Here is a 17,519-nt window from a genome sequence, read left to right on the forward strand (position 1 = left end):
AGACAAAGATTTAGGAACCAGGTTTTAAGTTGTAAGACATTTCCAGGGGCAGATGTGGATTCTGACCACAATTTATTGGTTATGAACTGTATATTACAACTGAAGAAACTGCAAAAAAGTGGGAATTTAAGGAGATGGGTCCTGGGTAAACTGAAAGAACCGGGGGTTGTAGTGAGTTTCAGAGAGAGCATTAGGGAACGATTGACAAGAATGAGGGAAAGAAATACAGTAGAAGAGGAATGGGTAGCTTTGAGAGATCAAATAGTGAAGCCAGCAGAGGATCAAGCAGGTAAACAGATGAGGGCTCGTAGAAATTCTTGGGTAACACAAGAGATATTGAATTTAATTGATGAAAGGAGAATATATAAAAATGCAGTAAATGAAGCAGGCGAAAAGAAATACGAACGTCTCAAAAATGTGATCGAAAGGAAGTGCAAAATGACTAAGCAGGGATGGCCACAGGACAAATGTAAGGATGTAGAGGCATATATCACTAGGGGTAAGATAGATACTGCCTACACGAAAATTAGAGAAACCTTTGGAAAAAAGACAACCACCTGTATGAATATCAAGAGCTCAGACAGAAAACCAGTCCTAAGCAAAGAAGGGAAGGCAGAAAAATGGAAGGAGTATATAGAGAGTCTATACAAGAGCGATGTACTTGAGGGCAGTATTATGGAAATGGAAGAGGAGGTAGATGAAGATGAAATGGGAGATATGATACTGCGTGAAGAATGTGACAGCGCACTGAAAGACCTAAATGGAAACGAGGCCACTGGCGTAGACAACATCCCATTAGAACAACTAATAGCCTTGGGAGAGCCAGCCATGACAAAACTGGCTCTGAGCACTATGGGACTCAACTGCTGAGGGCATTAGTCCCCTAGAACTCAGAACTAGTTAAACCTAACTAACCTAAGGACATCACAAACATCCATGCCCGAGGCAGGATTCGAACCTGCGACCGTAGCGGTCTTGCGGTTCCAGGCTGCAGCGCCTTTAACCGCACGGCCACTTCGGCCGGCTCATGACAAAACTCTTCCATCTAGTGAGCAAGACGTATGAGTCAGGCGAAATACCCTCAGACTTCAAGAAGAATATAACAACTCCAATCCAAAAAAAGCAGGTGTTGACAGGTGTGGAAATTACCGAACTATAAAAAAAATTGTTCAAATGGCTCTGAGCACTATGGGACTTAACATCTGTGGTCATCAGTCCCCTAAAACTTAGAACTACTTAAACCTAACTAACCTAAGGACATCACACACATCCATGCCCGAGGCAGGATTCTAACCTGCGACCGTAGCGGTCACGCGGTTCCAGACTGAAGCGCCTAGAACTGCACAGCCACAACGGCCGGCACCGAACTATCAGTTTAATAAGTCATGACTGCAAAATACTAACAAGAATTCCTTACAGACGGGTGGAAAAACCGGTAGAACCCGACCTCTGGGATGATCAGTTTGGATTCCGTAGAAATGTTGGAACACGCGAAGCAATACTGACCGTACGACTTACCTTAGAAGATAGATTAGGAAAAGGTAAACCTACGTGTATAGCATTTGTAGACTTAGAGAATTCTTTTGACAATGTTGACTGGAATACTCCCTTTCAAATTCTGATGGTGGCGCGGGTAAAATACAGGAAGCGAAAGGCTATTTACAATTTGTACAGAAACCAGATGGCAGTTAAAATAGTCGAAGTGCATGAAAGGGAAACTGGTTGAGAAAGGAGTGAGAAAGGGTTGTAGCCTATCCCCGATGATATTCAATCTGTATATTGAACAAGCATAATATTAAATCATTTTCGCCGTATTTCTCTATTAAGCACACAGCGGTAGCCTACCGATCGCTAGTGCAACATAATTCCCAAGATATGTACGAGAAATTATTTCTCTACAAACCCCAAACTTTAGCGCGGTGCAGCATGCTGTAAACCACCAAATCACCCAGATAATTTACAAGCCAACTAAGATCTTTTCCATTTCTCGAGAACAGGCAAATGCGTATTCCACACACCACAATCGATCTTCCCTCAACTAAATAAATGCGCCAAATGTGCAGAAGCAGTCAACCGAACAATTTACACGGGAGGGAATAACGCTCCACCGCAAACGCACCATTTTCTCAAATTTCCACTTGATCACGAAAGCCGCCCAACACAAACTAAGTATTAATTAGCTATTCAGTCGTGTAGAGGTCTGCAAAGTTAACTCTTAAGGCGGGTCCACACTGAACGCGCCGCGCCGCGCCGCGCTGCGCAAAACGGCTGTGCGCGGCTCTGTGCGCTCAGTGTGGACGGCGAACCGCGCTGCGCCGCGTGGTGGCGCGTGGCGCCGCCCAGTGGTCCGGCTGTTGTCGGTCCATCAAAGGAAGTGGCGCGTTTGTGCGCGCTCAGTTTACACGGGGGCTTCGGCTCACTCCATCTTCAGACCGTGCGCGCCCTCCAGCTGGAACACAGTGCGCGCCTCGGAGCGGCGCGGCGCGCTCAGTGTGGACCCGCCTTTATACATTACATGGCAGAGAATAACACTCCAACAGGTCTCTGCATTCGGAAGACTGCTGCCGTTAACGGCGAACATGAATCAATACCACCACAGACTTTGCATACACCGAAACATTCTAGAAAACTGGCCACATATTTCTTCTATCACTATACTTACAATTAAATTTTACGATTGTGGTCTCAATTGAATGGCATTCGGCAATGAGTGAAGTATCGGAAATACACCCCGCTGAAGGCTGTTGCTCTGGAAATGGAAATATCTGTACCTTCCTTACTACTGGACACACTCTTACCTTCGCCATCACAGTACTCCAAGTCAAATCCATACCCTCCTCACGACTGGACATTGTCATTTCCTCTACATAAATCAAACTTTATAAACCTCATGCTCAAATGCGAACATATCACGCACCCAACACTAATACTAAGTATAATACTTCGCCAGTAACTGTTTGCCTACGATACGAAGTAATACTGACCGAAAATCAACGATCTGTTTGCATGTCTCTTACGTCCTTCCTGCGAGTCCTACCACCCCGTCATAGACATAGTCGACCAGATGTTAAAGAAAAAACACGATCCCAACAACTACTGCACGTTACTGCCACAAGCGGTCTTTGTTCTACAGGTGCACACAAATATCCATGTTAAATGCCCTTTACAAATCGAGGTACGACATTACCTCTGAATGAGGCGGTGCTTTCCAGACAATTACCGTGACGGTGATCGTACAAATACGTGTTATCAGCCAACAATGCAATCTCGTCATAAAATCAATGAACTTTGAAAGTCATTCTGCTAAGGAACGTCGTATGTAAGAGATACACTCCTGGAAATTGAAATAAGAACACCGTGAATTCATTGTCCCAGGAAGGGGAAACTTTATTGACACATTCCTGGGGTCAGATACAGCACATGATCACACTGACAGAACCACAGGCACATAGACACAGGCAACAGAGCATGCACAATGTCGGCACTAGTACAGTGTATATCCACCTTTCGCAGCAATGCAGGCTGCTATTCTCCCATGGAGACGATCGTAGAGATGCTGGATGTAGTCCTGTGGAACGGCTTGCCATGCCATTTCCACCTGGCGCCTCAGTTGGACCAGCGTTCGTGCTGGACGTGCAGACCGCGTGAGACGACGCTTCATCCAGTCCCAAACATGCTCAATGGGGGACAGTTCCGGAAATCTTGCTGGCCAGGGTAGTTGACTTACACCTTCTAGAGCACGTTGGGTGGCACGGGATACATGCGGACGTGCATTGTCCTGTTGGAACAGCAAGTTCCCTTGCCGGTCTAGGAATGGTAGAACGATGGGTTCGATGACGGTTTGGATGTACCGTGCACTATTCAGTGTCCCCTCGACGATCACCAGTGGTGTACGGCCAGTGTAGGAGATCGCTCCCCACACCATGATGCCGGGTGTTGGCCCTGTGTGCCTCGGTCGTATGCAGTCCTGATTGTGGCGCTCACCTGCACGGCGCCAAACACGCATACGACCATCATTGGCACCAAGGCAGAAGCGACTCTCATCGCTGAAGACGACACGTCTCCATTCGTCCCTCCATTCACGCCTGTCGCGACACCACTGGAGGCGGGCTGCACGATGTTGGGGCGTGAGCGGAAGACGGCCTAACGGTGTGCGGGACCGTAGCCCAGCTTCATGGAGACGGTTGCGAATGGTCCTCGCCGATACCCCAGGAGCAACAGTGTCCCTAATTTGCTGGGAAGTGGCGGTGCGGTCCCCTACGGCACTGCGTAGGATCCTACGGTCTTGGCGTGCATCCGTGCGTCGCTGCGGTCCGGTCCCAGGTCGACGGGCACGTGCACCTTCCGCCGACCACTGGCGACAACATCGATGTACTGTGGAGACCTCACGCCCCACGTGTTGAGCAATTCGGCGGTACGTCCACCCGGCCTCCCGCATGCCCACTATACGCCCTCGCTCAAAGTCCGTCAACTGCACATACGGTTCACGTCCACGCTGTCGCGGCATGCTACCAGTGTTAAAGACTGCGATGGACCTCCGTATGCCACGGCAAACTGGCTGACACTGACGGCGGCGGTGCACAAATGCTGCGCAGCTAGCGCCATTCGACGGCCAACACCGCGGTTCCTGGTGTGTCCGCTGTGCCGTGCGTGTGATCATTGCTTGTACAGCCCTCTCGCAGTGTCCGGAGCAAGTATGGTGGGTCTGACACACCGGTGTCAATGTGTTCTTTTTTCCATTTCCAGGAGTGTATTTGCGACTCCCTCACACCGCCCCAACTAGAAAATTCTTAGTATTTGCAAGGCATTCTGTCTCGAGAGCAATCAGAGGTTCCGCGATATATCTGCCGAGTTATAGGCTATGACTGATTGAGAAAGAGCACAAACAGTAGTAGTAGATGATGTGCCGATTGAGGTCCTAAGGAGAAAAAATGTACACTAGCTTCCCAGATCTCTAGTGTTACGCTATATGTTAGAAATTATGTCCATCGTTTGCAGTCAGGTCTTTCCATTCAAGCGCATACTTGCATAGGCTCACACCCACAAGTGAATCATATTTCTGGCACTCTCATATCTCTGAACGAGGCACCTTCCTCGAACCTGTCTGCTACACTAAAATAACAACCTGGTTTTAGTCACAAGCTACACATCTTTCAGTCTCACCCATTTCTACAGCTTTCCACAAGTGTTCGTTCCAATTTAAGCTTGGAACTGAGCAGAAGTCGGAGAAAGACACATCTGCAACCCGTGTAGAAACAGAACGACCTGAGTTACTGCAACAGGACCGTGTTTTGAGCATTCGGTGGAAATACGCGCAATGTGGAACATCCCCAAACTGGATACAAGTACTACAGATCCCTGTCCATTCAAATCAATCACCCTAACATGCTATCATCGTTATTCTCTATCCTCCCAACATAGAAAAATTAGGCACTGTGAAAGCACATGCGATTTACAAGTCACCTAGGCATCGATGTGAGTGCAATGTCGCATAACTGCTGCGGACCTCCAGCGTGGAGAAACAGATTTCACAATACTTCCCCAGAATAGCGTAGAGTGCAGCCATCCAAGCATTCCTAACGGTGTTCCCAATTCCTCACCTCAAATTGCTACTGCTACTGTAGATGCCTATGTGGACACGATCCTATTAAATATGTACAAGCACTGCAGAGGCCACTTTAAAGTCTGATCACCTATACTCTAGGCAAATGATCGTATGAGACGCTCCCTCTTGTCCTATTTAGTTGATTCAAACACTGCTTTCTAACATGCTTTTGTACAACGCCAAACATTTCCTTTTTTTTTCTGCCATGACTTCGATGCCTGTGTCGGGTTCTAAACTGAGATTAAGACACTCTGATCGACGGCCTCCCACAGAAAACTAGACATTGCACAGTGTAAATCATATTCTTAAGGCAGATAGCAGTGTTGGGGCTAGGCTGGTACAACCCCAAACTACTGTTATCCAAGATGGTGGCGATGACGTCATCCAAGATGGCTGCTGTGGCGTCAATCAAGATGGCGGATTTTGGCGGGAATTTTGAATTTTGGCGCGAAAGTGCCACGCCCCCCTCGCCCAGAGAAATGGCGCGAAGTTCAAATTCCAACATGATAATGCATCACACCCCAGTTATCTCTACTAAGAAAAGAAAATGGTTATTATTTAACCAATTTCAAGCATATGTGTTCTGCATTGGTTCTGGACTCCATCCGGCTTAGTTCATATCGGTGCTACCAGAGGGCGCTCTCCTGACGTCAGGTGATGGTGCAAGTACCGTCATTCAAGATGGCTGCACCCGGTGTATTCACCACGAGCTCCAGAGCCCAACTGGCTTAGTTCATATCGGTGCCACCAGAGGACACCACTGTGACGTCGGGTGATGACACAAGTACCCGTATTCTAGATGGCAGTATACAGTGTGTTCACCATGAGCTCCAGAGCCCAGCTGGCTTAGTTCATATCGTGGCTACCAAAGTGTGCTACCGTGAAGTCGCATGACGACACACGATCCTCTACTCTCTCCTCTCTCTCACGCGTTGCCACTGGCCTGCGGGCGTCCGACCGCTTACGTCGCACACCCTCGGACGACACCTCCATACATGCGCCGGACATAGTCTTCTGTAAATATGCTATCTAAAGAAACACCCACATCGCACAACTAACCTATCATTTACCGAAGTACATAATTCCATTTCAATTTTAATCATATTCAATAACTCAATTTACAATTTCAGTATTCAATGATCAAATGAGAAGGTCCACATTTTCCCACTATCGGCGCCGTGATCATTCATGACCTAGCACCCCCCACCCCTAGAATGCTGCACTCCTATTGGCTACTGCCTTAGTCACATGATTCGACTTCATATAACCTAGGACTTGGAATCAATTTTCACCATTGCCACACCCACCTGGACTTGGAATCAAATAGTTAAATTCTCCACCACGATCCTCAACCCACCACCACGCCCCCTTGCCTACCCATGTTGGTACATCTTGAGAAATTTCATGCAGTTGGACGCGTTAGGACTCAGAAAGCTCAATTCATTGACGAGACATGGTGTCTAGTGGTCTTCTTCTGGTCGGTTGCAGATTAATTCACTAACTCTGCTCAGGCATGGGTGTGTGTGTTTGTCCTTAGGATAATTTAGATTAAGTAGTGTGTAAGCTTAGGGACTGATGACCTTAGCAGTTGTCCCATAAGATTTCACACACATTTGAACTAACTTTGCTGCAGGGCTGGTTGGTCAATGACATTGTGATGAGGGTCTTTCAGTCTCTGATTTTACCCTAAGACAGCGAGAATGCTCTGTGACCCACGCAGAGATATAGATCGTAAATTAAAGACTATGCTCGAGGTGGTAGAAATATGTGGAGAGCTGTCTGGTATACTTTGATGAATTATGTGTTCGAGAATTAAGACTGAATAGACGTACTGCTCAGTCATCTATCCATGTTCGCAATGATACTCGCAACGTGGAGAGGGCATGGTTTAGCTATGATACTGAAATTGGGGTAACATGCTGTCACATCATTGGCCGGTGTTGAACTTAGTGTAAAATTGTTTGCGCTATCAAGTTTCATGTTTATTAATAGAGTACATGGATGGTGTCTTTTCCATCCCACCCCTGCATTGGTCAGCAGATAATGATTGACTGATATGGCTTGTTTGAGTTGGGGATAAAGTTTTCGTGGATGGACATCAACTTCTGGGGATTGCTAGCAGCGGAACAGTGATCGCGTACATGAGTGCAATATAAGGAATGAGACGAAAGGGAATGCATAGTCGTCAGCTATTCCATCAGTGTGAGAGACCTAAATGTGTAGGTCGTCATTCACTTTTGGATATCAGTTTGGACACCTACGCCAACGCTGTAAAAGTCTTCTAGTTGCGTTATGTTGTTAGTGGGTTTTTATTTAAAATAAGCAGACATGTGGCGTGTTATGCAAGTTGGAGTAACAAAATGATTTACAGTGTGCGATGTCTAGTTTTCTCTGAGAGGCCATGTATCAGGGCGTCTTAATGTTTGTCGTTGTACAAAAGCATGTTAGAAAACAGTGTTTAGGACAACTAAACAGGACCAGAGGGATCGTGTCATACGATAATTCCCCTAGAGTATATGTGATCAAACTTTAAAGTGGCCTCGGCGGTGTCTGTATATTTGATAGAATCGTGTCGTACATACAGCATCAGTAGCAGTAGCAGTTTGAGGTGAGACCCAGTGAGGAAGGGGTTATACGGCTAGGAATGCATCGATGGCTGCACGCTACGCTATTGTGGGAAGTATTGTGAAATCTGTTTCCTCGTGCTGGAGGCCGAGCACAGCTATGTGTCATTGCGCCCGCATCGGTGCCTTGGTGACTTCCAATTCGTGTGAGATTTTATAGTCTGTAATTTTTATCTGTTGGGCTGATTGACTTGAATGGACGTGGATCTGTAGTACTTGTATCTAGTTTGGGGATGTGCCACATTGCATTCATTTCCACCGAATGGTCAAAACACGGTCTTGTTGCAGTATTTGAGGTCGTTCTATTTCTACAGAGGTTTGTGAAGGTGGTGGATATGTCTTTCTCCGACTTCTGCCCAGTTCAGACTTAAATTGGATCGATCACATGAGCGAACTGTAGAAATGGGATCAGTTGCATAATATGTAGTGGTGACTAAAACCACATTAGAATTTTATTGTAGAAGCTAAGTTCGGGAAAGGTGACACGTTTCGAGATATGAGAGTGACACAAATATGATTGAGTAGTGGTTGTAATCCAGTGCAGGTATGTGTTTCAATGGAGAGAGGTGATCTGACAAGGGAACCTCCCCATCGCACCCCCCTCAGATTTAGTTATAAGTTGGCACAGTGGACAGGCCTTGAAAAACTGAACACAGATCAATCGAGAAAACAGGAAGAAGTTGTGTGGAACTATGGAAAAAATAAGTAAAATATACAAACTGAGTAGTCCATGTTCAAGATAAGCAACATCAAGCATATTGTTAGTTCAGGAGCGCCGTGGTCTCGTGGTTAGCGTGAACAACTGCGGAATGAGAGGTCCTTGGTTCAAGCCTACCTTTGGGTGAAAATTTTACTTTATTTGTTTTCGCAAAGTTATGATCTGTCAATTCGTTCATTGACGTCTCTGTTCACTGTAATAAGTTTAGTGTCTGTGTTCTGCGACCGCACCGCAAAACCGTGCGATTAGTAGACGAAAGTACGTTCCTCTCCAATAGGAACCGAAAACATTTGATCGCAAGGTCATAGGTCAACCGATTCCTCCACAGGAAAACACGTCTGATATATTCTATACGACACTGGTGACGGCATGTGCGTCATATGACAGGAATATGTTGCAGATCCACCTAACTTGTACACTTGGCGAATGGGTAAAAAGATTCTTCTACCTTGCCCGATTTAGGTTTTCTTGTGGATGTGATAATAACTCCCAAAAAAGTGAAGAAAACATAAGAGTTTATCACATAAACTGCAACAAATGAATGCAACAGTTTCACAGTCACCGAGTTTTCCCTGTGCTCTGTCAAAACATATGTTTTTAACGTTTTCCAATTCTTTCCGTGTGTCAAATCCTGCATATGTCCAAGCAAATCTGAACATGTCCTGGAATTTTCGAGAGCGAAGTTGATTGTGTGAGTGCCTGAACTTTGATAATTGACACACGTCAATTGCTAGAAAATAAAAAAGTTGAAATTTTTACTCAAGGGAAGACTTGAACCGAGGTCCTCTCGTACCGCAGTTTCTTACGCTAACCACAAGACCACGGCGCTCCTAAGATCACATTGTCCTTGATGTGGCTTATGTTACACATCGACTACTCAATTTGTATATTTTGCTTATTTTTTTCATAGTTCGACAAAACTTCTTCCTGTTTTCTCGATTGATCTGTGTTCAGTTTTTCAAGGCCTATCCACTGTGCCAACTTATAACTAAATCTGAGGAGGGTGCGATGGGGAGGTTCCCTTGTGAGAAGCTAGTGTACATTTCTCTTCTTACGACCTCAGTCAGCACATCATCTACTAATACTGTTTGTGTTCGTTCTCAATCAGTCATCGCCAATAACTCGGTGGATATATCACGGAACCTCTGATATGATGTCGAGACAGAATGCGTTACAAATACTAAAGGCTTATGTAGTTGGAGGGTGTGAAGGAGTCGCAAATACTGCGTACATTCCACGTTCCTTAGCCATATCACTTTCAAAGTTCAGTGATTTTATCCCTAGGCTGCATCGTTGGCTGATAATACGTATTCCTACGATCACGGTCACGGTATTTGTCCATAAAAAACCACCTCATTGAGAGGAAATGTCGTACCTCGATTCGTAATGCGGGTATAGGTTTTAACATTAGTACTTGTGTGCACCTGTAGAACCAAGACTGATTGCGACAATAACACGCGCTAGATGCTGGGACCGGTTTTTTTCTTTTAACATCTCGCCGATTGCGTGTGTCTTTCTAGGACACGGTGGTAGGACTTGAAAGAAGAACTTAAGAGAGATGCATGCCCATCGCTGATTTTCAATCAGTATTATTTGGTATGGTAGGCAATCTGTTATTGACGAAGATATATACTTAGTGGGTGCATGATATGTTCGCATTTGAGCATCAGTTTTATAAAGTATGTGTGTTTGTGGAAAGGAGATGACTATGGCCTGTTGTAGGGAAGGTAAGGATTTGACTTGGAGTACTGTGATAGCAATGGGGAGAGTATGTCCAGTTGTAAGGAAGGTACAGCTGTTTCCAGAGCCACTGCCGATAAGAGGGTGTATTTCCGATACTTCGCTCATTCTCGAATGCTGTTCAATTGAGAGCATGATACTAACATTTAATTGTAAGTATAATGATAAATACAGGGTGCGTCAAAAAAAATGTATACACTCTTTGAAGCGTCATAGAAAATTATTTCCCGTTCTACAATGTTAAATTTCTGGAAATGGAAAGCTTAAAGTCCAATTGGAACAATAAATGTACTTTACAAATGTAATTAATGTTCAAACTGGTGGCCTTCAGTGTCAATACATTTCTGAGTACGAGTCACCACTGATTCCATACATTGTACCAAAGTGTCCAATGAGATTTCTGCGCACACCGCCTGAATCTCATTCCAAAGTGTGTCCAGGTTACATGGTTTACGTTTGTACATCTCATCTTTTACTGTGCCCCATAAGAAGAAATCCAGCAGCGTGAGGTCTGGAGAGCATGCAGGAAACTCGATTGGTCCCCTGTGCCCTATCCACTAGCCTGGCACATTGTGATCCAGGTATGCTCGTGCGTCCCTATGATAGTGCGGCAGGGCACCACCTTGTAGGAAATAAAACGCATCATTACCGTATAATGCACGAATGGCAGGGAATATGGAGTCAGCAAGCATTGTTAGGTACGCTTCTCCAGTAACAGTACCTTCAAAGCAGAAAGGCCCAATGAGTCCCCTTGCAGACAAACCACACCACACATTTACACCAGGCAAATTCACAGCCTTTTCAACTGTAATGTAAGGATTATCTTCAGCCAAGTACAGTACACAAAATTGTGCCTATTGACAGTTCCATTGAGTTTGAATTGGGCTTCATCCGACCAAATTATGCTACCCATAAATCCCGGTTCACGTCTCACCATCTCCTGAACCCATTCACAAAATTCTAACCTTCGATCTGGATCGTCGTCACTTAGCTGTTGCACCAGCCTTGGAATGTACACACGAAACTTGTCTTTCTTCAGAATGCGTAGCACACTACTAGCGCTCACATTACTCTCACGTGCTGCTTGCCTTGAAGATTTTTGAGGCGAACGCTGAAACAGTTCCAAGACCGCAGTTGTGGAATCATCACTTGTAGCTGTACGAGGTCGCCCTGATCGACCTTTATGCACATCACACTCTGTTCCATGAATTTCGAATTTGTCTCGTACACGTGTAATTGTTAACCTTGAAGGTGGTTGTGTACCATACTCACTTCTCCAGTGTCTTCGAACCCCAGCTACATTCTCAAACTTCCAGTACCACTTAAATATCTGCTTCCGCGCTTCAAAGCTCAAACGTACGTCTGCCATGTTTCAGTTACTTCCTTGCCACTGCTGCCACCTGTTGAAGAAACATAACATTACTTTCTCACAGATATTTAACCTTGCAGAAGGGGGAAATAAATTGTCTATGACAGTTCAAAGTGTGTATACATATTTTTGACGCACCCTGTATATATGCGAGCGATTTTTCGGAATAATTCCGTGTATGTAAAGTCCGTGGTGGTAATGATTCACGTTTCCTGTTAACAGCAGCATACGTGCGAATGCAGAGGCCTGGTGGATTGTAGGAATGTATATGAGTTAACTTTGCCCTTGTCTAGGCGGCCAGATAGCGAACTAATACTTAGTATGTGTTGGACTGCTTTCGTGATCAAGTGGAACTTTGAGAAGATGGTATGATTGAGAGGGAGTGTTATTCACTCGCATGTAAATTGTTCAGTTGACTGTTTGTGCACATTTGGGGTCTTTATTTAGTTGAGAGAAGATCGAATGTGGTGTGTGGACGATACGTTTGCCTGTTCTCTAGACATGGGAAAGACCTTAGTAGGCTTGTAAATTATACGGATGATTTCGAGTATGTTATATCAGCGAGATCGGTATTCGCGGGTGGAAATATGATTTTTCATGTGTTTGTTTCTAGTTACTCAGTGGTCTAGAGGACGCTCCAGGTAGCTAAAGTTTCGTGTTTGTAGAGAAATGATTTCAAGTCTATATGTTGGGAATTATGTTACGTTAACGATCGGGAGGCTACTGCTGTGTACTTGATATCGAGAAGTATAGCGAAAATGGTATAATATTATGGCGAAAATACGTGTGTTCTTCTAATCCCCAAGTCTGGAGATGTGCATAGAAAAGCGAGCAGGCAAGGCGGCAGAGACAGTAAAGCGCTTGTGTCGAGGGGGAAACGATCGCGAATTTCTACAACAGTTCTGAGAGCGACTTCGGTTCGCTGATGTAAAAGGGGTGATTTTGTATGGTGGGGGATGTGAACTGTATGTTCAATAGGTCGACACAAAAAAATGGTTCAAATGGCTCTGAGCACTATGGGACTTAACATCTGAGGTCATCAGTCCCCTAGAACTTAAAACTACTTAAACCTAACTAACCTAAGGCCATCACACACATCCATACCCGAGGCAGGATTCGAACCTGCGACCGTAGCGGTCGCGCAGTTCCAGACTGAAGCGCCTAGAACCGCTCGGCCACAACGGCCGCCAGATCGACACAGTACTCGGTGATATATTGCTGGGATGGTGATCGGTTTCATGCTCCAATATTCTTGCAAGTCTGGTATGTATTTGATGATCTGTAGACAATTTTGCGAGGTTTAGTTGTCAGTGCGAAATGGTGATCAGTGTAAAGTAGTTTATTACCGCTGAACGTCGCGTCTGTAGAAAGAAAGTAAAGGCTGACGGTGCTTCCCTAGGACTGGGGGGGGGGGGGGGGGGGGATCGTGACACATAGACTGTGTGAGTGTATGCCTGCAATAATTTTTTCGGGTGCTGTACAGATATAAAAGATAACTGCAGTGTTTGTCTAAAATGTGTATATATTGTATTGTAAAGTTAGTGTGGGTTACATTGTGTAATATATGTATATATTGCATTGTAAAGTTAGTATAGTTTATGTTACGGCATGACAAGAGAGGGTGACTGTGTGTCCTATCATGAGGGATGTATAGATTGAGCAGACTGATAACAACAAGGGTATGAGATAGAGTTTTTAAGTGGAGAATTATATGCGCTATTATGAGTCTGGTATGTATTTGATAATGTGGAGAAAATTTTGCGGATTTAACTGTCAGTGCAATTTAGCGATATGAGTAAAATAACCGCTGGAAGTCCGAGAAAGAATAGGTGGATGGTGCTTCGACACTGGCGGCATCAGTAATTCGGCGAGTAAATTGGATTAGAGAAATAGGCCATGAATTAACACTGCGCTCATAGTAGGAAAATGTGGAACTTCTTATTTGATCACTGAATATTGAAATTCTAAACTGAGTTATTGAATATGATTAAAATTGAAATGGAATTAAGTACTTGGGTAATTAATACGTTAGATGAGCGATGTGGGTGTTTCTTTAGTTAGAATATTTACAGACTACTATGTCCGGCGCGAGTATAAAGGTCTAGGCTGGAGGCTGTGACGTCAGCAGCCGCTCGCTCGCGGGCCACTGATGTGGCACGTGTCCGGTTATAACGCCCGGTAGAGAGAGAGCAGATTGTCTTGTGTCATCACCCGATGTCACGCTGCCGTCTTCTGGCTGCGATGATATGAACTAAGCCAGTTGGGCTCTGGAGCTCGTGGTGGATACACTGGGTGCAGCCATCTTGAATAACAGTGCATCATGATCTGACGTCAGGAGAGCACCCTCTGGTGGCCACGATATGAACTAAGTCATTTGGGCTCTGGACCCAGTGGTGAACACACTGGGTGTGGCCATCTTGTGTAACGGTACTTGCGTCATGATCTGACGTCAGGCAAGCGCCCTTTGGTGGCACCGATGTGAATTAAGCCAGTTGGGGTCCACAACCAGTGGCGAACACAACTGCTTGAAATTGGTTAAATAATAAAGACAAGTCTTTTTTCCCACAAATACTTAGGTTAGTGGATTTAGGCCAAGTGTCCTATCTTCCTGCGATTTTCTTTGCTTAGTAGAGATAAGCGTTGCGTGATGCATTATCCTTTTGGAATTTGAACTTCGCATGACGGGAAGTGTGTTAGGTTAGTGGAGGTAGGGCACATGTCCTATCTTTCCGCCAAAATCCGCCATCTTGATTAACGTCATGGCCGCCATCTTCGATGACGTCATCGGCATATTCTTGGATAACGGTAGTTTGGAATGAGAGCAGCCTTGTCCCAATACTGACAGGCCTTGATCTCAACTTTAGACCTACCTGATGGACGATGGCTGACATCTCAAGCTCCCATCACTGATGCCTTCACAACGCACTGCAGACATCTCTGTCAAAAGGTGTTGGCCAGTGCAGAGGCTATTGCCAAGGTTCCCCAGGAGATCCATTGTACACTAAACACCATGTCAGCAACTATCGTTAGTGCCAAAGTGACGTCCAATGCACACATTCAACTGCTGTGTCTATGCAGACGACTTGACCCTTTTCGTATGTTCAGTGGCTGAAGTACAAGCTACGATACAATGGATTACTCGATACAGTGCAGGGGCAGGAAGCGCCATGAACGTCGCAAAATTATGCGCCATGAAGATCGGCCATGGACTTCCCACAGGAAAGATAGCCCCCTTTCAACTGCTGGACAGCCTCTGCTGTCTCAGAGTGATGTACACACGAGACATTTGCTGTACCTCGGCGATCAATTTTCAGGCACTACTGAAATACATCCAGGCAAACATACAGAACCACCTACAACACACAGTGAGTATTTTCCAGATGGTCACCTTTGTCAGAACATACCTACCAGCCTGGATAACTCACATCATGCAGATTCTGCCCATTACCATGACAATGGCACACAGAGTGCAGGCAGCTTTCTGGTATTTTATATGTTGCGGACATATCTTCAAAGTCCAGTAGGTGCCCTCAACTTACTGTAGTGGGTTGATGTTCTCACCTTGGTTAATGTGAGAGCTAAGACCATGGCACTTTACACCAATTCTATGCTCCAGTTGTGAAAGACTCAGGATATTACTTTTACTGGAATATTCACCAACGTTCGCATCTATTTCGAAACACCCTTCGATATCATTGGTATGTATCCTGTCTCAAATGTCCCACAGTGGTCGGTTCTTTTTTGAATACACCTACATAAGCACCGGGTTCCCCAGGACCAGGAAGAAGACCATCCGTGACATCTATTGCCTTTTCCAACCATCTTCACCCCGAAACCCCGTTGGAGCACGTCACCACCAGATTCCATGGCCTACAGCTTGGAAAACGATCCATCAACTACACCACAAAACTGACACTACCACAACGTCGTACCTTCTCGTCAACGGCAAATATACTACATTACAAAAACTGCATCGCATCGTGCTGGTAGACTCACCCCTGTGCCTCAAGTCCAATGTCGAGTCTGGTGTGAGATCAGATGGGTTGAGCATGGGCAGAAGCTCGCTGTTCCCTGGTCGCTTGTATGGTGCGCTTGGTGCAGCCCTGCCCACTACCCCACTACTGGCACGCTGTAAGGCACGGAGTCTGACACCTCAACGTATCAGTTCAGGGTCGGTTGAGCCAGTGACAAGCCTCACATGCGAAGTGATGCATAACACATAGCCTGTCCTTCCCAAGTAGCTCTTTCCGCCTTACCATGGTGCCAGACATCAAGCTTGGCATTTCATGGGCCTACCCAGACATTGCCTCATGTCAGAAGGAAGAGCTGCGACCCAACCCGATGTGAAAGCAAAGGGTCCATGGCAGAGGGGAGCTGTGTCTAGGGATCAAAGATCTGTCACTTCAGGCTGAGTGTGACGTAGGGAGGGCGCTGTGCATCGTTGGTCTGACCACAGAGCTGCCTAGCAGCCACTGTTCCCTGCATCTTGGACAACGATAAAATCCCCCAACTCAAGGCAAAGGCAAAGTGTGCATGGTGCAGGGGAAGTTGTATCTTGAGTGACACAGCCATCTGTCTCTTGGGGGAGGGTTGAGTAGGCTGCTGACCACTACGGTCGCAGGTTCGAATCCTGCCTCTGGCATGGATGTGTGTGATGTCCTTAGGCTAGTTAGGTTTAAGTAGTTCTGTGTTCTAGGGGACTGGTGACCTCAGAAGTTAAGTCTCATACTGCTCAGAGCCATTTGAACCATTTGAGTAGGCTGCTGGGCCGGGGGTTGTTGCTCACCTTGTGGGCGACACCACTTTGCTAAGTGGCTGTTGTTCCTCTCTCTCTTCACACGGGCATAGAACATCAAGTGCTCTGCATGCCTGCAATCCCATTTGCTGGCGTGGGATCTCAGCGCAAGTTGGCAAGGATGCTTTGCAGTACCTCTGCATAACCAGGAAGTAGTGACATCACCTGGGCCAGGTTAGCTGGGTCCAGACCGCTGAGCGACTGGGTGACTGGCCCACCATCTGAGTAGAAGTGGATCCATGGCCATCAGGTGGAAGCTCGGTCTAGTAGATGGCGAAGGGTGAGGAGTGTATCCACGTCTCCAGAGTGCATGATGTACTTGCCAAGGCGTACTGAATGAAATCGTGTGTGATGGGGCCATTGAGAGGCCCAGTATGCTGGCGACGGCGTGCTGAATGCAACGGCTCAGGACTGCCTTTGACCTTTGGGCAAGGTTGGTGGGCAGGCCCCCACTCCATATGAGCCAGTCCGAGGTAAGAGATGGGCTCCCAATCTTTTGCTTGTCTACTGCAATTATGGCTTCTAACGATGAGACAATTGATCTATGGGCGCCCACAACAAGGGCATCTATGATGTCTGATCACATGTCGTCACAAGAGGACTTGGGACAGGCGATGGATGAGAGCATTGTTAACAGACATGCCAGGATAGTTCAATAGCTAGATCAA

At 46.0% G+C, this 17,519-nt stretch overlaps 1 protein-coding gene across 1 annotated transcript in view; it reads right to left on the bottom strand.

Annotated features, from left to right (window-relative positions):
• Nucleotides 1-11,991: 11,991 nt before the first annotated feature.
• Nucleotides 11,992-17,519, bottom strand: part of LOC126248772 (homeobox protein extradenticle) — a 393,886-nt gene continuing 388,358 nt past the window's right edge. Inside the window, exon 9 of the mRNA XM_049950135.1 lies at nucleotides 11,992-12,087. Coding sequence (XP_049806092.1) covers nucleotides 12,064-12,087 — 24 coding nt within the window. The 3' untranslated portion in view covers nucleotides 11,992-12,063. The remainder of the gene's footprint in view (nucleotides 12,088-17,519) is intronic.

This window comes from Schistocerca nitens, chromosome 3 (assembly GCF_023898315.1).
Source record: "Schistocerca nitens isolate TAMUIC-IGC-003100 chromosome 3, iqSchNite1.1, whole genome shotgun sequence".
In the NCBI taxonomy this organism is placed as follows: Eukaryota; Metazoa; Arthropoda; class Insecta; order Orthoptera; family Acrididae; genus Schistocerca; species Schistocerca nitens.